General features: G+C 42.4%; 2 protein-coding genes across 3 annotated transcripts in view; one reads left to right on the top strand and one right to left on the bottom strand.

Annotated features, from left to right (window-relative positions):
* Positions 1-26,198, bottom strand: part of ANKRD6 (ankyrin repeat domain 6) — a 184,631-nt gene extending 158,433 nt beyond the window's left edge. The window contains exon 1 of one of the 2 annotated variants that reach the window (XM_040238801.1): positions 26,007-26,198. The gene's annotated coding sequence lies outside the window, so the exon portion shown is untranslated. The remainder of the gene's footprint in view (positions 1-26,006) is intronic. The other variant, XM_040238802.1, reaches the window with a different exon arrangement.
* On the top strand, positions 12,544-13,626 carry LOC120862723 (POU domain, class 5, transcription factor 1-like). The gene has a single exon (XM_040238804.1). The coding sequence runs from the start codon at positions 12,544-12,546 to the stop codon at positions 13,624-13,626; it is 1,083 nt and encodes a 360-aa protein (XP_040094738.1).
* Positions 26,199-26,673: the final 475 nt, after the last annotated feature.

Raw genomic sequence — 26,673 nt, forward strand, 5'->3', positions numbered from 1 at the left:
AAAAGCAGGTGTCCAATCAATTACACTAAAAGCTTCAAGTAAAGGTTAGAAGTAAACAAGGTGCAATTTATTGCTAATGTTAAGTAGTGGATTTGGTGAGTTTATAAAGCACTAAAATAAAGTTAGAAGCTATAACTATGAATAAAAGCTAGTCTTGGAAGGGATCGATGTTCTTCACTTTTCTAGTCCTGTTTCCCACAAGTTGAAAGACCTTATGCTTATATTTTGTGAAGCAAGATACTGAAAACTAAAAACTCATCTTGGTGGTCAATACATTGAGTGCCTGTGTACTTTTCTGTGTTTTAAAATCTCTACAAATAATTAAAAGGTTCAAATAACAAAAGATCAAACGGAAGAGTCTGTTGTAGGAATTGCCCAAAGACTACCTTTTTTTGTTTGATTCAACAGACCTTAGTCTATCTCTAAATCAAAATGCTGCATATGAAATAGGAAAGACAGAACACAGACGTGTGAAGCCCACTCCAATCAGGACTTCAGAGTACTGGTATTTCATAAGCAATTTAGTCATCATAATGAGTCTCTGTGGTTCTATATCCTACAAATGTTTTTAGCCTTTACCAGGCAGTCAGTTCACTCCAGGTCTTTACCTGGTAGCACAGAGACATCTTTGTTACTAAGGCAGACAGACATAAGCCAACAGGGAGCTTGTATTACGTGTCTAGAAAGAACTGTTCATTATTCACCCATCTCTGCCACAGATAAATTTCAATAACCTTGATTCTGCAAAACAGCCTGATCCCAAATGAACACAAACACTGCAAACTTCTTTCACTGTATTTTTGAAAATAGCAACCAATTACTTCTAATGAGCCTGTAGAGTGAGGTGGCATATACATATATTAGTTCTTAGTTTTATTTTTATGATATTAATTGTATGGAACTCAGTGTGACAACTACTCAATTTATCAGACAAACTTCCAGGGGTATAAAGATTCAATAACATCATTTCTAATACTGTACTCACAAGAGTCTATATTGGATACTGCTCTCATTTCTGCAACTGTGTGAAGTCCTGTATGAGAGTCAAACTATAACACCTTAAGGTGCTTAGACTATTATATTTTAACAATGTTCCTAATTTTCCTTTATGAAAAAACCCAAAACATCTTTATTTAACAAATACTGAATTACAAGTGAATATGGGTTATTAAAAAATTTTTAATCCCATGTGGTATTTATACAATGGAATATTACTCAACAATAAAAAAGAATGTAAGGTTGTAACTGTTGCTCCTTGACCTGTATACAGGTTTCTCAGGAGACAGGTAAGGTGGTCTGGTACTCCTGTCTCTTTAAGAATTTTCCACAGTTTCTTGTGATCCACACAGTCAAAGGCTTTAGAGTAGCAAATGAAGCAGATATTTTCTGGAATTCCCTTACTTTCTCTATGATCCAACAAATGTTGGATCTTGGTTCATATACTGTTGAAGCCTAGCTTGAAGGATTTTGAGCATAACCTTACTAGCATGCAAAATGAGTGCAACTGTATGGTAGTTTAAACATTCTTTGGCACTGCCCTTTTTTCTTTGGGACTGGAATGAAAACTGATCTTTTCCAGTCCTGTGGCCAATGCTGAGTTTTCTAAATTTGCTAACATATTGAGTACAGCACTTTAACAGTACTATCTTTTAAGATTTTAAATAGCTCAGCTGCAATTCCATCACTTCCACTTGCTTCATTCATTGTGATGCTTCCTAAAGCCCACTTGACTTCACACTCCAGGATGTCTGTCTACAGGTGAGTGACTATACCATCATGGTTATCCGGGTCATTAAGACCTTTTCTGTATTGTTCTCCTGTGTATTCTTGCCACCTCTTCTTAATTTCTTCTGCTTCTATTAGGTCCTTACTGTTTCTGTCCTTTATTGTGCCCATCCTTGAATGAAATTTTCCCTTGGTATCTTCTAAATTTCTTGAAGAGATCTCTAGTCTTTCCCATTCTGTTGTTTTCCTCTATTTCTTTGCATTGTTCACTTAAGAAGGCTTTCTTATCTCTCCTTGCTCTTCTCTGGAACTCTGCATTCAGTTGGGCATATCTTTCCCTTTCTCCTTTGCCTTTCACTTCTCTTCTTTCCTCACCTATTTGTAAATTTTAAAGCATTAGCATTAACTTTACATCTGGACATAAGTTGATTCAATAAAGCCACGAATCTCATAATTCATACCACAAAATCACTTAGGTAACTATATATCATTCTACAAACAGCACACGATAAAAACTATAGCACAAATTTATAACCTTTCATAAGTCATTTCATCTCACCAACTTTATTATCTGCTATCAACTGATACACTCTCCACACTACTCACCTTCACCCGGGTTCAACTTCCTTTCTCTTCTTTATATAGTCTTCCTGCTCCTGAGCACATGTTCTTCTGTCATTTCTAGTAAAATCTCCTACTTCACATAAAGGCTTATGTGATATCTGAAATGCCCACATTTTAGAATTTAGGATCCATCAATTAAGATAAGTGTCTCAGGGGACTTTCCAAGTGGTCTGGTGGTTAAGACTCCATGCTGCCAATATAGGGGGCCAGGGTTCCCCCTGGTCAGGGATCTAAGATCCCACAGGCCACATGTGGTGGCCAAAAGATTAAAAAGTTAAAAAAAAATTTTTTTTAAGACCAGTATCTCAAAGGCATGATTAAGTTGAAGAAAAATCTACTAATAGATGTATTTGGATAATGGTTTTAGACAAACATAAAGATAACAAAATGTTATCTTGAAAACTCTTAAAAATATTAACTCATTAAGCACAAAGTAGACACTGAAGCAGCAGCAGCAGCAAACATTTAGTAATGTTTAACTTTGATGACATGCCTTGTAAGATATGCAAGCATTTGAAAGGTACTGATTTGCAAACAGGTTTCCCAAAAGGATGACATTTATTATCCATCCAACTTATGGCAGCCAGTCCCCAAGATCCATACCTCCTATATTCACGCCCTTGTGGAATCCTCCTCAACAATGAATCAAGACTGGATCCACGTGACCCACAGAACATGGAGAAGATGACAACAATCCACTGCAGCTTCTATCTAAATCTCTTGGATCACTCACTTAGGGGGACATCAGCTGCCATGCTGTGAGAACATTCAAGCAGCCACACAGCAAGAACTGAGGGCTCCCACCAACATGCCATCCCCAACATGCCAGCCAAGTGAGCGAGCATCTTAAAGTAGATCCTCCTTGCCCCAAATTCTCAGATGACCATAGCCCCAGCTAAATCTGTCTGCAGTCTTACTGAGAGACCAGAGTCAGAACTTCTTGGCTGAATCACTCTCTAATTCCTGACTGACAGACTTTGAGAGACAATAAATAATTATTGCTGTTTTAAGCTGCCAGGTTTTAGGGTGATTTGTTATACAGCCTTAGTAACTAGAATATAACCTAGGCCTAGTCTTCAATGCTGTCCTTCATGAGTGATCCTGACTCTTGATGAAAAATGTATGTGATTATAGTTTATGATTTATGTAACCAGCAGTCAAGAAGCCCATAAGATAAGTAGTAAAGAATCTGATAGATAAGCAGTAAAGAAAAGAAAGGAGTAGAATATGTGATGGGCTGAATTGTGTTCCCCACAAAATTCATATGAAGCTCTAACTCCCCATACTAAGGAGGTATGTGCAATTGGAGACACAGCCTTTAACAAGGTAACTAAGTTAAAACAAGGCCGTGGAGGCAGGCCCTAATAGGCCACCATTAGGTAGGACACCAACAGGACTGGTGTCCTTAAAAGAAGACAGAGAAACAACAGGAGTTCACACGGACAGAAAAAAAAATGTGTGAAGACACAGCAAGAAGGCAGCCATCTGCAAGCCAAGGAGAGAGGCCTCAGGGGACACCAGATCTGCAAACACCTTGATCTGAGACATCCAGCCTCCAGAATGTGAGAAAAGAAATTTCTGTTGTTTAAGCTACTCAGCCTCTGATGCTTTGTTATGGCAGCCCTGACAAACTAATACAGAGGGGAAACTGAAGGTGTTAGCCGCGCAGCCATGTCTGACTCTTTTGCAACCCCATGGACTATAGCCTGCCAGGTTCCTCTGTCCATGGAATTCTCCAGGCAAGAATACTGGAGTGGGTTGCCATTCCCTTCTCCAGGGATCCTCCAGACCCAGGGATCAAACTTGGGTCTCCCACACTGTGGGCAGACTCTCTACCATCTGAACCACCAGGGAAGCCTCCCAGAGGAGAAACCCATGGATTAAAAAGAAAAAAAGACTTAGAGAACATAACAAAAGCATTTTAAGGAACAATACTAAATCATAGTACCTAAAGATGTACACTTGGATAACAGAGGTACAAAAAAACACAAGGAAGTGATTACTATAACAAATAATCCAGGCAGCCTACACTTTACACGTGTAGGCTGCCTATATATTCTAACACGCACTATTTCAGGTCCCACAGATTAAATTATACCAGTCCTCCAACAACAAGGTTCCAGTCTCACTTACCGCCGTATATTAACTTTGAGAAACTGCATGAGGTACCAATTTCACTAACAGCTCTCCGGTCTACAAATCACTCTGTAATTAACAGAAGTGCATCACAATTGGTGACCAACTGCATCAGATCTTTCCAAATCTGCCAGTGATAGGTCACTGGTCATTTGTTACTCAGTTCACACAGACAACAAACCATGTAATGGTGTTGTCTCCTTGTCTCCCAGTGAAAAGTCCACCTAATAGCTTACCAAAATGAACAATTAAGAGAGGGAATTAGCCAACAAAGAAGAAAGTGAAGCCAAGAAATGAAAAGTGGTAACATCGGAAGTGAAATCTGAATGGAATAGGACACAGTCACAAAATAAATGGCTGACCACGGTAAGTAGACACAGCTACCATCTGAAGACTCCAGGTGTGGAGCCAGAGGAACTCAAAGAAGGGCACTGATCACCATAAATTAGGAAAGTATGGAGATGAATGGATGAAGAAACGACGCTGCAAAAACCTCACATGAACGGAACTCCTGCAAACACTTCACGACACTGAAAGCGCAAAGGATAAAATATTAGAAACTGATCCAGACTTCGACAAGAGCATGAACGTTAATCAAGGCATAGAAAAGATGCTTGTTGTAGATGCAAACTAATATACAGAGGATGGATAAACAAGATCCTACTGTAGAGCACAGGGAGCTATGTTCAATATCCTGTGCTAAGCCATAATGGAAAAGAATATGGAAAATAATGTATATACATATATACATGTGTATATAGGGCTTCCCCGGAGAAGGCAATGGCACCCCACTCCAGTACTCTTGCCTGGAAAATCCCATGGACGGAGGAGCCTGGTGGGTTGCAGTCCATGGGGTCGCTAAGAGACGGACACGACTGAGCGACTTCACTTTCACTTTTCACTTTCATGCATTGGAGAAGGAAATGGCAACCCACTCCAGCGTTCTTGCGTGGATAATCCCATGGACGGAGGAGCCTGGTGGGCTGCCATCTATGGGGTCGCAGAGTCAGACACGACTGAAGTGACTTAGCAACAGCAGCAGCAGCAGCAGCATAGGGCTTCCCGGTAGCTCAGACAGTAAAGAATCTGCCTACAATGCAGGAAACCTGGGTTTAATCCCTGGGTTGGAAAGATTCCCTGGAGAAGGGAATGGCTACCCACTCCAGTATTCTTGCCTGGAGAATCCCATGGACAGAGAAGTCTGTATATGTTTGCATGTATAACTGAGTTCCTTTGCTGTAGGAAAAATTAACACAACATTATAAATAAACTATACATCAATAAAATAAATTCTGAAAAGTTGCCTGTTCTGTATCATAAGTTATAGGATGGGAAAAGGCAAACCAAACTACTCTTGATAAGATTTTACAAAGAAAATAAAAGTCTAATATTCAATGTTGCTAATGTTTTAAGTTACAGTGTACCAAACTTGGGTATTTTAAAATTTCCCTATACAATTGTAACAGACAGTAAAATAGTTTTTAATGTTTTGGCCAAACATTTAAAGGTCCTGCTAAAATCAAAATTTTCCCCACTGATTATTAAGATAGCCTATCAGGGTTTCCTTGGGCTCAGATGGTAAAGAATCTGTCTACAATGCAGGAAACCCAGCTTTGATCCCTGAGTTAGGAAGATCCCCTGGAGAAGGAAATGGCAACCCACTCCAGTATTCTTGCCTGGAGAATCCCTTGGACAGAGGAGCGTGGAGGGCTATGGTCCATGGGATTGCAAAGAGTCAGACACGACTGAGCAAATAACACTAGGGATCAGGGTTTCAGCATGCTCTCTTTTGTTTATAGCACTACAGCTCAGGCAAGGGTGGCCTGTAGTTAATCTGGACGGAGAGAGGGAGTTATGATTGAGACGCAGCCCAAAGAGGGGCTTCTGGGGTGACTGGCAAAATTTGATTTCCTGACTAGAGTGGCTGTTATAAAGGTATTTGGCTTATAATAATTTATTAAGGTGAAAAATATTTTTGTGACTCAAACCCATAGGGGCAGGGCACTAGTGAATAAGGACCCATCTGAAGCACTGGGCCATTGGTCACCTTTCTAAAAGAAAAGAAAAAAAAAAGCCACAGAAGTAAGAAAGTGACTTGGCAGAAGGCACAAAGGCTTTGGTCAGACGTGAAACTGGAACCTAAGCGTCCTGGCAGCCAGGTCGCACTCTTCTCTTTAAAGCCTGCCAGTCTCCCACGAAGCAGACTTCTGAAGAGCATCCGTACTGTCCATTCCCAGGAGAGGTCATTCAGCCAGGTATGAATGTGGAGGCCTGGGGCTTTAAGATACATCACCTGATGCTCATCAGAAACAAAAAGACAAATACGTAGGAAGGCGGAAAGTCACTGACCTTAACATTTTTCTTCTTGAATTATTGTTTAGGTAGAGATTAGGCTTTGCAGAGAACAGTAAAACAGTTTGGTCTCCCTAATCCTAGGGCAACAATACACTCAAACTTAATGAATGCCATTTATTCTGTGGGGCTGAGACTGCTGCTGTGGATTTATGGTGTCTGGTTGTTGTTCAGTCACTAAGTCATGTCCAACTCTTTTGCAACCCCATGGACCATAGCCCGCCAGGCTCCTGTATCTGTAGGATTTCTCAGGCTAGAAGACTGGAGTGGGTTACCATTTCCTTCTCTAAGGGATCTTCCCGACCCAAGGACTGAAACTGTGTCTCCTGCATTGGCAGGTAGGTTCTTTACCAATAAGCCACCAGGGAAGCCCCATGGTATCTGGTTAGGTTATAATCAATACTTGGTCGTTCCTTTCATTTTTTTTTAATTAAACAAAAATTTTTCATTTTATATTGGAGTATAGTTGATTAACAATGATGTGTTAGTTACAGGTGTAGAGCACAGTCATTCAGTTATACCTGTACAAGCATCCATTCTTTTTCATCTTTCCTTTTAGATTGATTACTATAACATAGAATTTTTTCCCTCATTTAAATAGCCTAACAGCCTCTGACATTTCTTTTTTCATGCAAAATCCATCATGGCTTTTATCGGCTTACTGATTTGGGGAATAGGTTTTCTCTCCACTGTATGCACAACTTTCATTTTGAATAACAAAAAGTATGCCTTATATAACTGAGATATCAGCCTCCATCCAGTTTAGCAGGCTAGTAAATTCAGAGCAAATACTCCAAGTCTCTTTAAGATTTACCTGCTTACCCTCAAAGTTAATGTCTCTGACATTAAGGGAATTCCAAAGGCAGGGGGAGAGAGAGGCGTAAGAAGAAAGTGCACAGACATCCTGGGGCAAAATCTGGTAGAGTGTTTCAAGTTCTATTTTTAGATGCACAAAAGCATGGTCACTTTTAACACAGCCAGTCAGTTATAACCACAGTGTTAGTGTTTATGAGTCATTAAATACCAAGGGAAGAATTTAAATTTGTGAATTCTGGATTTAAGACAGAAATGCACTAAGCATCAAGACAGTTAGCTTTTGGTACATCAGAATAATCAATTTTTAGAGACGGAAGCCTTTTTTTTTTTTTTTCAAAATGGCCTTTTCTCAAGAGTTTAGTAATAGGAAGGAAAGAAATTCTGGTATGGAGAGATAAATTAAACCTGCTGCACATTTTGCAGGGAAGAAAAGGAATGATCTAACATTATCATTTTAATAAAAATAGAAGGTGGCTATTTACTTAGCAACCTTTTGAGAATCTTATTTCTCTATGGTATTCCTACGTCCTGGGCAATGCTAGGCTCCCTTAAAGAGGGTATATTTTGAATGATTAGTAATTCTGATCATATAGTAAATATCCCAAGTCTAAGGGAACTCATTATTGAAAGGAATCCTTTGATAATCTTACATAGGATTCTTTAAATCCTTATTAGCATATGTTTTTGAGGTAAGTTTCCCAAGATATCTCCCAACAGGAAGGTATCTAATTAGCTGCAAGTCCCTCATTGGATGATAAAGTGTTTACTTTTCTTACATTTCAAAGTACAAAATACCCTGGCTTACATCCAATCAACCATCCAGGATTTATTTCAGCAGGGAGCAAAGATGGAAAATGTTTCAAGGCACCTCAGTTTTAAAACTGCTTTTGAACAGCAACACAGCTCCACTCATATTAAATATTGATAGTGCGAGGTTCTTCGATTCCTTAAGTTTTTATTTTTCTGGTTTTTGTTTTTGGAGGTTTTTTTGAGGGGGGGGTCCTCACTTTTTTCCATATGGTATAAAAACCCAACAGGTGCCAGGGGATTTTGCTATTATTCATGACTGGCTTTACAGCTCTTTACTGTACTAAGTTTTTGAACAGCAAACGGAGGAAAACAAAGGCTTCAGTGAGCAAGCCGTTCATTAAGTATCAGGTAACCTAGGACAATACATTCTGGAGATTAAGGAAATTATAAATAATTAAATAAGCATCCATTCCTAGAGCGCCTATAAAACACCTGCACTTAGGTTCTTCCTCTCACGGTAACTTCTTCTGCTACTAACTTTTATTTTGATTTTAAAAAGAGACAGCTAACCCAGGGATTTAATGCTAATTTTAGCTTTAATTTGTTCCCTTTTAGCATCAAGAAGCATACGTAGCTCCAATGTAAAGCAGTCACTTTTTCTGAAGCCCCAGTGCCAACGTCCCTATCATTATTTCTATTTGGAAGCAAGGCACCAGATGGCTGTATAGGTGCGGTCAGGCAGTGAATGATTTGATTTCTATGATAAGCCCATGGCCGGGTCTCTCTGCACGTGTTCAGAATGCTGATGACTAATGCCACTGGGCATTCCCCTCTCAGTTCCAAGCTCGCCTATCTAGCAGGCAAGGCTTCTGGGGTGAGTCAAGAAGCATATTTGAAGCTACCAGAGAAACTATTTTTAGGGACCCAAAGACAAGTTGCCACAAGGATCTGAGTTACTTAAGGTCCTCCATCAAAATCTGGGGTGCTTGTTACACCTGCATCTCCCTGGATCTGTTGAATCAGGACCCTGAGGAATCAGGGTGGACATCATTGAACTGTAATAGCGTTCCCAGATGATTCTTAAGCATGGTGAGCTGGAAACGGATTGATCTGAAGACTGGAAGACAGACTGGCAGATTGCTAACTAGAAGATCAATTGAGTAACTTATGTGAAACCACTTAAAATCTACTTTAGATTCTCAATAGGTAGGTTTTATTATCCCCACTATGATGGTAAACTGTGGGCCAGAGCTTAAGTAAATCCTAACAGGATTCCCTTCTCCAGGGGATCTTCCCAACCCAGGGAATGAACCCAGGTCTCCTGCATTGCAAGAAGATTCTTCACAGTCTGAGCCACCAGAAAAGCCCACAGAAGCAGAGTCACCTCAAACCAAGTTATACTGATTTTTAAAATATTTTATTTTTACTTATTTATTTATTTGGTTGCTTGGGTCTTAGTTGTGGCATGCAGGATCTTCTAGCTATCTTTACTGGTGACATAGGAAATCTTAATAGCAGCATATGGGATCTAGTTCCCTGACCAGGAATGGAACCAAGTCCCTCTGCATTGGGAGGTCTTAGCCACTGGACCACGAGGGAAATCCCCCAAATTATACTAATTTAAGTCTAGTGAAAGGGTTAGCAAACTTTCTGTAAAGGGATAGTAAATAAATACATTACATGTTGTGGGTCATGCGGTCTCTACAACAATTACTCAACTCTGCCAGTATAGCATGAAAGCAGCCACAAACGGGATGGAAATCAAGGGGTATGGCTATGTTCTAAAAACTTTACAAAATAGGCAGTGGGCTAGACTTGGCCCATGGCTATAGTTGGCTGACCTTTGGTCTCAGTTCAGTTCAGTTCAGTTCAGTCGCTCAGTCATGTCCGACTCTTTACGATCCCATGAATCGCAGCACATCAGGCCTCCCTGTCCATCACCAACTCCCGGAGTTCACTCAAACTCAGGTCCATTGAGTCGGTGATGCCATCCAGCCATCTCATCCTCCGTCGTCCCCTTCTCCTCCTGCCCCCAATCCCTCCCAGCATCAGAGTCTTTTCCAATGAGTCAACTCTTCGCATGAGGTGGCCAAAGTACTGGAGTTTCAGCTTTAGCATCATTCCTTCCAAAGAAATCCCAGGGTTGATCTCCTTCAGAATGGACTGGTTGGATCTCCTTACAACTTTAGTTTCCATTATATTTTCATACTGCTTATTTACATCAAGCCAAATGCCAGGCTGGAAGAATCACAAGCTGGAATCAAGATTGCCGGGAAAAATATCAACAACCTCAGATATGCAGATGATACCACTCTCATGACAGAAAGTGAAGAGGAACTAAAGAGACTCTTGATGAGGGTGAAAGAGGAGAATGAAAAAGCTGCTTAAAACTCAACATTCAAAAAACTAAGATCATGGCATCTGGTCCCATCACTTCATGGCAAATAGAAGGGGGAAAAGTGGAAGCAGGGACAGATTTTATTTTCTTGGGCTTCAAAATCACTGTGGACAGTAACTACAGTCATGAAATTAAAAGACACTTGCTCCTTGGAAGGAAAGCTATGACAAATTTAGTGTATTAAAAAGCAAAGACATCACCTTGCTGACAAAGGTCTGTATAATCAAAACTATGGTTTTTCCACTTACTACTAGTCATGTATGGATGTGAGAGTTGGGCCATAAACAAAGCTGAGTGCTGAAGAATTGATGCTTTCAAATTGTGGTTCTGGAGAAGACTTTTAAGAGTCCTTTGGACTGTAAGGAGATCAAACAAATTAATCCTAAAGAAAATCAACCCTGAATATTCATTGGAAGGACTGATCCTTTGGCTACCTGACGCAAAGAGCTGACTCACTGGAAAAGACCCTGATGGTAGGAAAGACTGAAGGCAAAAGAACAGGATGGCAGAGGATGAGATGAACTCAACCAACTCAATGGAGATGAATTTGAACAAACTCCAGGGTATAGTGGAGGACAGAGAAGCCTGGTGTGTAGTCCATGGGGTTCCAAAGAATCAGACATGATTTAGTGACTGAATAACAAAGAGCAAATAAGTAAAAGTTGCACTTAATTTATGACTGTGTAATATATCACATGGTGAAGACTGCTTTTTTTTTTGAAGAGGAAAATTTTCATACTTGCCTATTGCCAGCAGCTGGAAGTAAATTATTACAAGAACATTCATGAACCCAATGAGACATGCATATTCTTGTTCTTGGCTAATCTTCCTCTGTTCCATCTTTCTCAAATGTGCAATTCTCTAGGGAGTTGGATGGCTCTGAATAAATAAAATACACTTCATTCCCTAATAAATGTATGAAACTAGATGGTTTAATCCTATTTCTATTTACTCAAGAATTATGACAAAATTGTTTCCTGTAAGAAGTTCTGACCCACACCTTACACTACAAAGACATAACACTTCATATATAGCTATTTGGAAAGTGAGAAATAAATCATATGAAGCAGTTACACTGAACTGACCAGTTAAAAAGCTAGCATATTAATATAAAAGATGGCTACTTAGCCATCAAAGAGCTCTGTTCCCCTTTTAAATTAAATCACTATTGCTCAGAAGCAGCTGTCCACCCAGGCACATATATTTCCCAGCCTCCATAAATTGAAGTGGGGATTTGAGCTTGTTCTGGCCAATGGAATGTAAGAAGTAATGTTTTTACTTGCTGGTGAAGGGAGTTATTCTGGTATGCTTGTCCCACCTTCTCTTCACCCCTGTAGTGAACTGGAAATCACCTTTTTCATGACGGTATAATAAAATGGAAGGACTCTTTATCTGCGAATCACTTGAGGAAGTGCTAACCAGGAGAGCTGCCGAACCAGGTATAACCTATTTGGACTTCGGGTGAGATGGAAGTAAACTTTTACTGGCTTAAGCCACTGAGATTTGAAAACATTTGTTACAGCAGTTAGCCTACTCTAACAGAATATACTTGAGTTGAATAAATGAGTCAAGTCACAATTTATTGAAGGATTTCTAAGATGAATGCAAAGATTAGAGAATCACATGTATAAGAAAAACTTGCAAGTTACAGTTTTTCCCATTTGTGCAATCCATTTATATGACTTAAAAACCAGTCTGAGCTCGTTTTCCTAGGCCCCCGGCTCAGGGTGCCTTCCTTCCCCATGGTGGGACACCTCGCTTCTGACTTCGCCTTCTCGCCCCCGCCGGGCGGTGGAGGCCATGGGCCGGGAAGGCCAGAGCCGGGCTGGGTTGATCCTCGGACCTGGATGAGCTTCCAAGGGCCTCCTGGTGGGTCGGGGATCGGACCGGGGGTTGTGCCCGGCGCCGAGGTGTGGCGGCTTCCCCCGTGCCCCCAGCCCTATGACTTGTGCGGAGGGATGGCCTACCGTGCGCCGCAGGTTGGAGTGGGGCCGGTGCCCCCGGGCGGCCTGGAGACCCCTCAGCCAGAGGGCGAGGCGGGAGCCGAGGTGGAGAGCAACTCCGAGGGGGCCTCCCCGGACCACTGTGCCGCCCCCGCAAGAGCCGTGAAGCTGGACAAGGAGAAGCTGAAGCCGAACCCTGAGGAGTCCCAGGACATCAAAGCTCTTCAGAAAGACCTTGAACAATTTGCCAAGCTCCTAAAGCAGAAGAGGATCACTCTAGGATATACCCAGGCCGATGTGGGGCTCACCCTGGGGGTTCTCTTTGGAAAGGTGTTCAGCCAAACGACTATCTGCCGTTTTGAGGCTTTGCAGCTCAGTTTCAAGAACATGTGTAGGCTGCGGCCCCTGCTGCAGAAGGGGGTGGAGGAAGCTGACAACAGTGAGAATCTGCAGGAGATATGCAAGGCAGAGACCCTTGTGCAGGCCCGAAAGAAAAAGCGGAGGAGCACTGAGAACCGAGTGAGAGGCAACCTGGAGAGCATGTTCCTGCAGTGCCCGAAGCCCACCCTGCAGCAAATTAGCCACATCGCCCAGCAGCTCGCGCTGGAGAAGGACGTGGTCCGAGTGTGGTTCTGTAACCGTCGCCAGAAGGGCAAACGATCAAGCAGTGACTACTCCCAACGCGAGGATTTTGAGGCTGCTGGGTCTCCTTTCGCAGGGGGACCCGTATCCTTTCCTCTGGCGCCAGGGCCCCATTTTGGTACCCCAGGCTACGGGGGCCCTCATTTCACTACGCTGTACTTTTCGGTCCCATTCCCTAAGGGTGAGGCCTTTCCCTCGGTGTCTGTCACCGCTCTGGGTTCTCCTATGCATTCAAACTGAGGTGCCTGCTCACCCCAGGAATAGGGGGCAGAGGAAGGGGAGAGCTAGGAAGAGAACCCTGGGGTTTGTACCAGGGCTTTGGGATTAAGTTTTTCATTCACTAAGAAAGGAATTGGGAACACAGTGGGTGGGGGGGCAGGGAGTTTTGGGAAACTGGTTGGAGGGAAGGTGAAATTCAGTGATGCTCTTGACTTTAATCCCCACATCACTCATCACTTTGTTCTTAAATAAAGAAGCCTGGGACCTAAAAAAAAAAAAAAAAACAGTCTGGATGACTGGGGAGTTCTATTTAATAAATAAATTCTGATACCTAACATCTTTTATAACAATGCAATAGCTCACCTAAACCACTGGATACTCCATAAGGTAGAATGTATTGTATGATACATTTATTATATATTTGTAACACAAAGTGTAAACCAGAAAACAATCTGAAATTAAATTCGCATGCTCCAGGGCAGAATCTACTGAACCTCAGTCATTCAGAACCACTTCCTGAGTTTTCCATAGCTGTGTACCTCAAGTATTATTTTCTTCCTATTTTTCCAGCATCACTGACTCAACGGACATGAGTTTGAGCAAATTCTGGGAGACAGTGAAGGATAGCGAAGCCTGCTGCTGCTGCTGCTGCTAAGTCACTTCAGTCATGTCCGACTCTGTGTGACCCCGTAGACAGCAGCCCACCAGGCTCCTCTGGTGCGCTGTAATTCATGAGGTCACAAAGAGTAAAACATGACTTAGCAACTGAACAATAACAATTTCTCCAGAGAGTCTGAGTCCCACTCAGTCCCACTCAGTTCCACTTCTGCCCACTGGAGACTTGAAGATGGTTTACTCTGGGGCTACTTAAGGATCCTGGAGTTGTTGGACACAGGAAAGAATGGCTGGAGACTCAGGGAAAAGAACTATTTAGGCTTCTCCCAGGTTTGAACAGAAAGAAAGCCTCTGGAGCCTGGTAAGGGGAAAAATACACCAGAAAACTGAAAGGAGCTAAGACACCCAAGTGAAAAAGCTTGTTATGGGGTGGGAAGAGCTCTATAAATTATATTTTCTTGTAGTGCTTACTATTTTGGGGTTAGGGAATCATTTGAGAATATAACAAAGGTTGTGGAATGTTTCCCCTTTCATATATACAAATGAGCATTAACTGCTCACACCTAAATTCTGGAAGCTGTTAGAGCCTTTGCAGTCCATCATTCCTGAACCTCAGGTTAAGAATCCCTAGCTTGTTGTTGTTGTTTAGTCTCTAAGTCATGTTCAACTCTTTGCGACCCTATGGACTCTTACCTGCCAGGCCCCTCTCTCCATGGAGTTCTCCAGGCAACTGGAATGAGTTGCCATTTCCTTCTCCAGGGAATCTTCCCAACCCAGGGATTAAACCTGGGTCTCCTGAATTGGCAAGTAGATACTTTACTGCTGAGCCATCAGGGAAGCCTAGGAATCCCTATTATAGTGGGAGATTTAAAAGCTTCTCCTCAGGTTGATACAGCAATCTACTAATAAATAATGCAGACTCTTCCAGCTATTCCTTCATCTCTTCTCCTATGACTAGGGATAAGGAGGAGGAAGCAAAGAGAGGTAATGTCACTCTCAGGCTTTCCTGGCCATCCTCCACTGTCCCTAACCTCTATGCCTTGGTGTGGTACAGCAGTGGGGCACCATCAATGGGATATTTGTTTCTTTTTTTCTTTTTTAAACTTTATTTTGAGAGAATTCTCTGGTGGTCCAAGGTTAGGACTCTGTGTTTCCACGGCAACAGACACCGGTTCTATCCCTGGTCAGGGAACTAAAATCCTGCATGCTGGGTGGCATAGCCGAAAAAAAGAAAATAGAAGAAAACCCTTATTTTGAAACAATATTACTTTCTAACATAAGTGGCAAAAAAAAAAAATAGTACATGAACCTCAAAGACATGACAGTAAGTAAAATAAGCCACACACAAAAGAAAAAACACTGTATGATTCCACTTATATAATGCATCTAGAGTAGTCAAATTGACAGAGGAAGAAAGTAGAACAGTGGTTACCAGGTGTCTGGGGGAGATGAGATTGGGGAATTATTGTTAAGTGGGTACCCAGTTTCAGTTCAGGATGATGAAAGTCTCTAGAGACTGATAGTGGTGATGGTTACACAACAATGAGAATGAAACTGATGCCACTGAACTGCATATTTAAAATACTATTGAAATGGTGAGTTTTATGTCAACATTCAGAAAACGAAGATCATGGCATCTGGTCCCATCACTTCATGGGAAATAGATGGGGAAACCGGAGAAGATGACGGCACCCCACTTCAGTACTCTTGCCTGGAAAATCCCATGGACAGAGGAGCCTGGGTAGGCTACGGTCCATGGGCTCACAAAGAGTCGGACATGACTGAGCAACTTCACTTTCACTTTTCACTTTCATGCATTGGAGAAGGAAATGGCAACCCACTCCAGTGTTCTTGCCTGGAGAATCCCAGGGACAGGGGAGCCTGATGGGCTGCCGTCTATGGGATCACACAGAGTCGGACACGAGTGGAGTGACTTAGCAGCAGCAGCAGCAGATGGGGAAACAGTGGAAACAGTGTCAAACTTTATTTTTCTGGGCTCCAAAATCACTGTAGATGGTGATTGCAGCCATGAAATTAAAAGACGCTTACTCTTTGGAAGAAAAGTTATGACCAACCTAGACAGCATATTGAAAAGCAGAGATATTACTTTGCCAACAAAGGTCCGTCTAGTCAAGACTATGGTTTTTCCAGTGGTCATGTATGCATGCGAGAGTTGGACTGTGAAGAAAGCTGAGCGCCGAAGATGCTTTTGAACTGTAGTGTTGGAGAAGACTCTTGAGAGTCCCTTGGACTGCAAGGAGATCCAACCAGTCCATTCTAAAGGAGATCAGCCCTGGGAGTTCTCTGGAAGGAATGATGCTGAAGCTGAAACTCCAGTACTTTGGCCACCTCATGCAAAGAGTTGACTCATTGGAAAAGACTCTGATGCTGGGAGGGATTGGGGGCAGGAGGAAAAGGGGACGACAGAGGATGAGATGGCTGGATGGCATCACCAACTCGATGGACATGAGTCTGAGTGAACTCTGGGAGATGGTGATGGACAGGGAAGCCTGGCGTGCTGCAGTTCATGGGGTCGCAGAGTCAGACACAGCTGAGTGACTGAACTGAACTGATGTCATGTACATCACAATAAAAAATAGTACAGAGAGTGCCCATGTACCCTATCTCCCAACAGTATGTCTTACATAGTGAAGTCGCTCAGCCGTGTCTGACTCTTTGCGACTCTGTGGACTGTAAGCCTGCCACACTCCATCCATGGGATTTTCCAGGCAAGAATACTAGAGTGGGTTGCCATTTCCTTCTCCAACGGTCTTACATAACCAGAGTACAATTATCAAAACAAGGAAATGGGCATTGGTATAATACTATTAACTACAGAACTTACTTGGATTTCACTTTTCCCGTGAGCTCAGGGTATGTGTGTGTGTGCATGTGTGTGTGTAGTTCTATGAATTTTATCACATTCACAGATTCATGTAACTATCACCATAGTCAGAGTACAAAACTGTATCAAACGTCCACTTTACAGATTAGGAAACTGAGGCAGTTTGACAATTAAGTAAACTGTCAAAAATTTTATAACCAATAGGTGCCAGAACCAGGCATCTTACCCAGTAAGATCAGCTCTGAAGTGCATGCCTCTTAATCAAAGGTTAACCAAAATTGTAAATATAGGGCATAACTAGGATACTCAAATGCATCCATATATGTGTATTCAAGAAGTTTGTTCTGTGGTACTTGAATATTTTAGACTATATATGGCATAATACAAAATAGTACACAATGCATTTCAGCATTGTACCTAAACTGGGTCAAATCCAGAATTTCATGCTGGGACTTACTGTTCACTTAGTATTTTCTAGCTAAAAAGTAACTTTAAAGACTGGCATGAAACATGTTATCCTGACAAAGAAAGAGAAAAAATTTAGCTTTGTGAAAAATCTGAAATGAAATTTTCCAAGTCAAATTGTTCATGATTTGGTTTATTTTTATCCTCAATAATAAATTCAAATCACTACCATTTAACCATGATAAAATAGGCCTATCTCATGTTATTACATTTTTACCTCCTATTAAGCAAATATTTTAGTTACTAGAATATCTAAATAGTTCCACTATGGGAACAAAGTTTTTTTAAAATACATATGATTAACACTGAATTTTCTTGTGTGATTTTACAGCTTTTTATGAATACCTGATATATTTATTTTTATGATCATAAACTGAATATATGTTCATTTTAAGTAGTCTAAAATTTCTGTAAAGATGCAAAGGGGGGAAAAAAACCCAATACTTCCCAAACTTGTCACCTGGAGGCAATTTCCTTGTATATCAGATTTCTGTGGGACTTGCCCAGAGTTAGAATAAAATGCTGACATTTTCAAAAACTGAAAACTCTAATTTACAGAAATAAGAGTATAAATTTTCTGACCTTGGAATCAGGTTTTAAAATAGAATGGTATTTTGGGTTTATATTCCCGAGTGTGAATACAGGCATGAACAGTCTGAAAGGACTTAACACAGTAAGCGACTGGAGCTCATAATAAAAGAAGTCCTCAGGTTACATCAAGTTAACAATCTCATTAGTTCTCTCTGCTCCACAGATCATCAGGTTGATCCCACGGCATCTACCTTCAGAAGTGTGGAAGAAAAAGAATGTTGATTTTACCCTGTGAATATGAATAATTTCACAGAACCATACATTTTTTGAAGCAATATTTTGGTCTAGTCCTCTCAGTGGAGAGAAAACTGAGGCTCTCAGAAACTGTCTAGAGCTCTACAGTGAGCTGGCAGCCTGGACCACACCATGTTCCCTGATGTCCTTCCATCCTCCCCAAGGCCCCGGACATGCCCCTCCACCCAACTCAACAAGATGATGGAGAGCAGGATTCCTAGAGCTGACGTGGAAAACTAAGAGAGAGCTAAGTTCTATTTTCACCTCTTATCTAAATATCTGTAAGGAAAATTGACCTTATTCTTTTGTATTTATTCCTTTTAGAAACATTACTCAAAGCGTATGTCCTTTACCAAAAATCAACAACAACAAAAAAAACCTTGCTAATTTTTAGTTAGTTATTAATACTAGTTTAGTTTAGTTATTAGGCCCGGTGTGCTGCGATTCATGTGGTCGCAGAGTCAGACACGACTGAGCGATTGAACTGAACTGAACTGAGTTTACTTTGGACTACTTTTCCACTTTTGGTTGCTATTTGCTGGTATCTCCATTCAATTTTTAAAAAAAGAATGTTTTTTACTATCATGGACAGAAATATTTCCCATAATCTCCATCCCTGAACTGAAAACAACAAATCACTGATGTAGAAATTAAGTCCATTTAGCTATCAATAAACTCCCAAATTTAAATTAAATCTTTTCATCCTTACATACCTTTTCCTAATTGTATATGAAGATATTAAGATTTCCCAGATGGTCAACAGACACATGAAAAGATGCTCAACATTGCTAATCATCAGGGAAATGCAAATCAAAACCACAATGAGATATCATCCCATGCCTGTCAGAACGCGACCGTCAAAAAGAAAACAAATAGCAAATGTTGGCAAGGATGTGGAGGAAAGGGAACCCTTGTACACTGCTGATAGGAATATAAATTGGTACAGTCAGTATGGAAAACAGTATGGAGGTTTCCCAAAAAGCTAACAATAGAACTACGGTGTGACTCGGCAATTCTACTCCTGGGTATTTATCTGAAAGACACAAAAAACTAATTCAAAAAGACACATGTACCCCAATGCTCATAGCAGCCTTATTTACAACTGCTGTCAAGACACAGAAGCAACCTAAGTGTCCATCAGCAGAAGAATGGACAAAGAAGATGTTCAACACACATACACAATGGCATATTATTTGGTCGTAAAAAAGATGGAATTTTGTCATTTGCAGCAACATAGATGAACATGGAGGACATTATGCTAAGTGAAATAAGTCAAGTAGAGAAAGACAAATACTGTATGATAATCACTTAGATGTGGAATCTAAACTAGTGACTAAAAGTCGGACACGACTGAGCGACTTCACTTTCACTTTTCACTTTCATGCATTGGAGAAGGAAATGGCAACCCGCTCCAGCGTTCTTGCCTGGAGAATCCCAGGGACGGCGGAGCCTGGTGGGCTGCCGTCTATGGGGTCACACAGAGTCGGACAAGACTGAAGCAACTTAGCAGCAGCAGCAGCAGTGACTAAAACAAACAAAAAAGAAGCAGACTCACAGATACAGAGAACAAACTAGTGGTTACCAGTGGGAACAGGCAAGTGGGGAAGGGAGAGGCAGTATAGAGGTAGGGGACTCAGAGGTACAAACTATGAGGTAAAACATAAGCTACAAGAATGTATTGTATAACATGGGAAATATGGCCAACATAATAACTATATAATAATTCTAATAACTTTTGAATAATTTTTATAATTATAATATATAATTTTATATTATAATATATAATTATATAATATATAATTATTTTATAATTATTATAATAATTATAATAACTGGCCTTCCCTGGTGGCTCAGATGGTAAAGCATCTGTCTACAATGTGAGAGACCCGGGTTCGATCCCTGGGTCGGGAAGATCCCCTGGAGAAGGAAATGGCAACCCACTCCAGTATTCTTGCTTGGAAAATCCCATGGATAGAGGAGCCTGGTGGGCTACAGTCCATGGGGTTGCAAGAGTTGGACATGATTTAGCAACTAAATCACCATCACCATGAATGGATAACAACCTTTTTAAAAAAGTAAAGCATTTCATAAAGTACTTTGTGGCTAATATCAGATTCTAATAGTTAAATGATGCTCAAACTTTCTGACTCTCAATTTTCTTTTTTTTTTAAATAATTTTATTTATTTTTGGTTGTGAAGGTCTTCGTTGCTGCCTGTTGCTTTCCCTAGTTGTGGCACATGAGCTTAGTTGCACCTTGGCTCAATTTTCTTTTAAGTAAGAGTTGCAGACAAAAGGAAGGAAGCAATTCATTCTAACCCACATTTCAATATCTACAATGTAGTTTTATACTTTATACCCTAAAACCATAAGACACTGAGTATTATCTATAAAAATCATGAATCACTATGTTGTATACCTGAAACTAATATAACATTGTTAAGTCAGCCATAAACATTTTTTTAAAAAAATGTTCAGTATTAAATATAATCTGCCTAACCAAGGTAAGATATGAAATTGTTATTTTTTTTTTAAAGGGAGCAATATGTTAAAGAAAAATAATGCTGATAATCTATAGATAGGCATGAAATGGAAAAACAGAATAATCAGTTCAGAAGAATCAAATAGTTTCCCACACACACAAACATACCCAAATTTTATAGAGGAGGAAAAAACCTTCAACATGATAAACCAAAACAAACAGAAAAAAAAATTTTAAGGTCAATTTGGAAGTATCACCTACACTTCTGTACAGGCTTCCCAATGGTAAATGACTGAAGAACGCAACAATAATAATCTACAACTACACTAAGGAAACATTACTATGATGAATGCATTTTTGAGCGTATTCTTCAAAGTTGTTAAAATATCACCCAGTCCTAGCTTAGAGCTGGGGTCTGGACAAGGAAAGGACAAGGGGAGAAAGTTCTGTTTCTTAAAAGGAACTATGACAGCCATCTCTGACATCGTTATCCAAGTCAGCCTTTCCTTGGAAGACTAGCAAGTATCTCTTATTGATAGGCATTATCATGGGATGCTCTGCAATTTAATAAAAACCATATTATCTGGGCTTCCCTGGTGGCTCAGTGGTAAAGAATCCACCTGCTAATAATGCAGGAGACATGGGTTTGAATCCGTAATCCAGGAAGATCCCACCTGCCACAGAGCAACTAATCTGGCGTGCCAGAACTATTGAACCTGTGCTCTAGATAGAGCCCGGGAGCCGCAATACGGAGCCCAAATGCTGTAACTAACTACTGAAGCCAAGAGCCCTACAGCCCGTGCTCAGAAACAAGAAAAGCCACTGCAGTGAGGAAGCTGTGCACTGCAACTAGAAATTAGCCCAGCTTGCCACAAGAAAAGCCCTGTGAGCAGCAATGAAGACCCAGCAGAGCCAAAACTAAATAAATACAATGAAAAAAAAATATGTATCATCTGAAAAGATTATCTGCCTCTCTGTGCTAAAAGTACACACAGAAATTAAATCCTATTTGAAACATTTCCCAGCCTATCACCTATGTTCAAACTTCCCAAGACATAAGACAACCACACCCCCTTTGCTGCTAAGTCGCTTCGGTCGTGTCCGACTGTGCAACCCCATAGACGGAAGCCCACCAGGCTCCCCTGTCCCTGGGATTCTCCAGGCAAGAACACTGGAGTGGGTTGCCATTTTCTGCTCCAATGCATGAAAGAGAAAAGTGAAAGTGAAGTCGCTCAGTCCTGTCTGACTCCTAGCGACCCCATGGACTGCAGCCCACCAGGCTCCTCCATCAGTGCACTAATACAGGCTCAGTCCAAACCAGGGCTCATGGTGGTCACTGAAAATGAGTATTCCAAAGATGGTCTAAATAAAATCAAAGATCATCACAACAGTAAACCAGAATTTTCTGTTTTAAAAACAATAAATCATCCTATAATGTAAACTAGTTACTTCATAGTTTATTTGCTAACAGAGGTTTTGAGCACCCACTATTCTTAAATATGGGCAGTGACGTATACTCATCACTGGACATTGATTTGGTACTATTTATAATAACAACCAGGCTTCCCAGGTGGCGCTAGTGATAAAGAACTCGCCTTCCAATGCAGGAGACCTAAGAGACCCGGGTTCCCTGGGTCGGGAAGATGCCCTGGAGGAGGACATGGTAACCCACTCCAGTATTCTTGCCTGGAGAATCCCATGGACAGAGGAGCCTCGTGGTCTACAATCCATAGGGTCGCAAGAGTCAGACACCCCTAAAGCGACTTAGCACTCACATAGATAATAAAAACCATTAAAACAGCTATTATTTCTTGAGACTCCATTGTATTCCAGGTCTTTAAAAGGTGATTTTATGTATATTATCTAGTTTAATTCTCCTAAAGAGTCTTATGAGGAAGGCTCTAGCCAACACTATTTCATATAGGAGAAAACCAAGATGCAGCCTACTGCACACAGAAGTTATAGTGTGTGCTAGGTTGCTCTTCTAATTTTCCAGGAAAGAATCCTGGATTAGGTCACCATGCCCTCCTCTAGGGGATCTTCCTGACCCAGGGATCGAACCCAAGTCTGTCGGCATCTCCTACAGTGCAGGCAGATTCTTTACCCACTGAGCCACCTGGGAAACCCACACAGAAGCTTAGCCTGGGGCTTTTTCAGGCAGACACCTTCCTTAGTTAACTGGTTTCTTCTGGGTGGCGGGTTTTATCTTAGACCAACAATTCCTCAACTGTTCACCAAGGCAGTGGGAGTGCTGTAGCAAATTCACAGGGACAACTCAGGATTTCTGAAAATTTCAAGGGAAACACAGTGTACTCAACACGCTGGACGTTGAACCTACAGGCTGGTGGAGTTCACAATTTCCAAATCAGATCCTATCATATTCCTACCAATGACATTGTAACTCTGCAAAGCATGGGTTTTCAGTGGTTGTTGTGATAAAAAGTGAGTGCTGCAGAAAAATTAATGTGGGACAGGAAATGAGACTGTGATCCAATCAGATCCTAAGTGTGTGTGTGCGTGCACACACACACATCCCATTTGAAACTGGTTATTTAAGAATGATATAAATTTTTTTCTCTTAGTTTATGTGTGTCATTTTTCTTCAAACAGCTTCTATGTTGTTAGGATATAAATACTTATTACGTTATTTCAACCTAACTACTTACTAGCTACCAAAAACTAGGGGCACTGTGAAAAAATTACTGAGATACAAAGGGCACCATGAACCAAGTTTAAGAATCTCTGATTAACCAAGAAGTGACTGAATGTGTACAATTCACGGGGGAAAGCTGTGAGTCAACCCAAAGAAATAACTTAAAAGTCCTGAACACAAACATCACAACCAGAAAAAGAAGAATTTAGGTTAAAACCGTTTTTAAAGGTCACTCTCAGTTGGCTTAATCCTTCAAATCCCAATACAATGTCCTCTGGATAATTGGTATTTTTTTTAAAGACTTCTAAAACACATGCGTGCAAATTACTGTTTTTCCAATTCTTAGAGACTCAAGCAAAGCTTTCAAAATTATAGCCTCCAAGCTATGTTTGAAGAGACTGGGCCTCCCCCATACAGACAGAACACACCCGCGGAGCCTTGCCAACAAAACCGGGGGCAAAGCGTGACAGAGAGACTGCTCACCCCAGCACTTTGATACTTTCAGCTTTTTTGTGGTTTGCATCTTACTCTCAATATCCTGCTTTTAAGTTCTACAGGCTCCAGGTTCCTGTGAAAATGGTTATTTAGAAACTTGCCTTCCACAGAGTTTCTCATATCAGATATTAAGTGTGAAAAGCAATGGGGAAATAAACACAAAAGCCAGACTAGTGGTTCCTCTGGGAGATAAAAGAGAAGTGGAATGCCATGGGGAGAAGTGCTCGGGGCTGCAAGTTTCTAAGGATGCTCTGGTTCTTCAGCTACCTGGGTGTGTCTTCTGGTCTTATTTTTTAATTTGTACTTCTCCGTTTGTTGCTTTCTGAATGCACGCTATAGTTGACAGTGGCGGCCCCAGAATTTCAGCATATGTGTGCCCTGGGAGCTGGATGTGTGCCTTGTCTCTAAACAGAGTTGTCTCTAAGCAAACTGTCTGCTTTTACTTGGATTATGTACTTATCTGGAGAGGCTGATGGGTCTGAGTAAGAAGCAAAGGTTAATTTTTGGTGGCACCACTGAACCAGGAGTTAACAAATTGGCATGGTTATCACCTTTGGTTTATATCTCCCAATGTGCCATCAGTTGTTTTCCTGGGTTCTTATTCCTTTCCACCCTTCTTCCTCTCTCCCCTCCTCATTTATGACCTAGAGTGCAGAAAACTCTTCTAATTAGAATCTTTAATTTTTTAAAAAATTATTCGTTTACAATATATTAAGCAGCTGCTAAGGATGATGGAAGATAAACAGGTGTAGTCAGCAGGTAGGACACCAGGAGAACCAAGGTTGCTATTGCTATTTTAAGGATGGGACCCTCTCCCCCCAGAGACCATCAGTACACTGTGGGACCACCTTGGACCCAGGTGTGTTTGTATTCTTTGCCCAAGTTCTTCCCACTAACATTGGCCTCGTAGATGTTACCTGAACGTGAAATGACTATCCTCATCCACAGGCTCACAGAAAGGACGCCCAACGTTCACGAGCTCTAAGCCAAGCTTTTCACTTACATTTAATTTCTACAACAGTACTACCAGGTTATGTACAAATACACCCAGTTTACCTGAGGCTTAAAAAAGTGAATTTTCCAAAGTCACACAACCTAACAAGACTCAGTCTCATAACCCCAAAGGGAACTTCATCCACCACCACCATCTCATCACGCTTTAGGGAAAACATGCTTGACCCGCTTTAGGAAATTGAAGCCCCTCTCTGGTAACAAGTAACAGCCGCCACTTCCCCTCCCCCTCCTCAAATCTACCGGAAGCACCACACTGAAATTTCCAAGACAAGTGTCTGTGAACTGATGTCTCAATTCAGACCAAACAACGTGCTCGCTTCCTCGAGCTCTGGGACATGCCACTTGCTAACTCTTTACAGAGCTTAATTCCAGCCAGAACGGAGCTCCTCCGGGCACAATAGCCCCCACGGTCCGGCGCCTGCGCCCCTTTGCGGTCCTCGAAGAGGTGAGGGAAGGGACCAGACTGCAGGCACGTCCCAGCCAAGTCCGGTCACTCCGAAGCCGACCGCAGGCCCGGGGACGGCGGGGGCCGCTGGCCACCAGAGGAGACCCTCCTCTTACGCCCCAAGACTGCCGAGTCTCCGCGTCCGGAATACCTGGGGACCCCTGTTTCCCTCACACACACACCCTGACCACCACCACCACTTTCTACAAACTCTTTCAGCTCACTGGAGCAAGAGGAAGGGGACGTGCAAAGGCAAGAAAGTTCTCTGCCCCCTCCCCCAAGTTCTATATTCTAGGGAAGCAAATGAAGGAAAGCGACAAGGGAGGTGCCCGGGGGAGGACCTCCCCCCCCTCCCAACCTCAGGCGACGGCTTCCCCGGAGGCCGCAATAAAGGCGGCATCGCGCTGGGTCTGGGACTCTCCCCCAAACAGCGATCTGGGGGAGCCCCCACCCGCGACATCGTCCTCCCCGGATCAGAGCCCCCCACACACACACCGGGAGGAGGGGGCGCCGGCCCTTGGAGAAAGAGAGGTCTGGAAAGGACCCGGCGAGGTCACACAGTACCTTTCTCTCCGCGCCGCAGGGTCCGATGCTGACGACAGGGTGGGAGGCGAGGAGATTCGGTGGGCACGGGTTCTCGCTGGCTCCGGCGGCCCCTGGGCCTCGGCGCCGCCCAGCGCCGCCGCCTCCTGCCGCCGCTCGCCGGGCTGCGCTCGCCGCTCCGCAGGTTACCTGTGGCCGAGTCGCCTCGCCCGCCGCCCGCTCGGCCCTCCGCCCCGCCTGCCCGCGCTCGGAGGCTGGGGCCGCAGCGCCCCGCAGCGGCCGGTTCGGGCGCGGCGGCGGCCCGGGGCGAGGTGGGGCCCCCCCCCAGCCCTCCCGCTGGCCTCGCTCTGCAGCCAGCTCCCTGCCCCGCCGCCGCGCCTTCGGCGCCTGCCGAGAGGCCTCCTTATCAAGAGGGAGAAGAGCCAGGGCATGCAATTGGATGAGGTTTTCCGAGCACAGGTTGCCAGGTTTGTTAGGAGGGAGAGGGGGGATTCGGGAAGAGAAACCATCCTTCAACCTGTGGCCAAGTGTGTATTTCAATGTATTCGTAGTTCACTTAGCTGAGATGTCTCAACGGAAGCTAGACAACAATGATGAAAGATCCAGATTCATTAGAAAGCTGAAGAGAAGAAAGGAAGCCTTTATTCCAAACAGCTTGTCGGTTAGTAGCTTGTCGGAAGCATCTTTT

Source organism: Oryx dammah, unplaced genomic scaffold (assembly GCF_014754425.2).
Source record: "Oryx dammah isolate SB20612 unplaced genomic scaffold, SCBI_Odam_1.1 HiC_scaffold_4, whole genome shotgun sequence".
NCBI lineage: Eukaryota > Metazoa > Chordata > Mammalia > Artiodactyla > Bovidae > Oryx > Oryx dammah.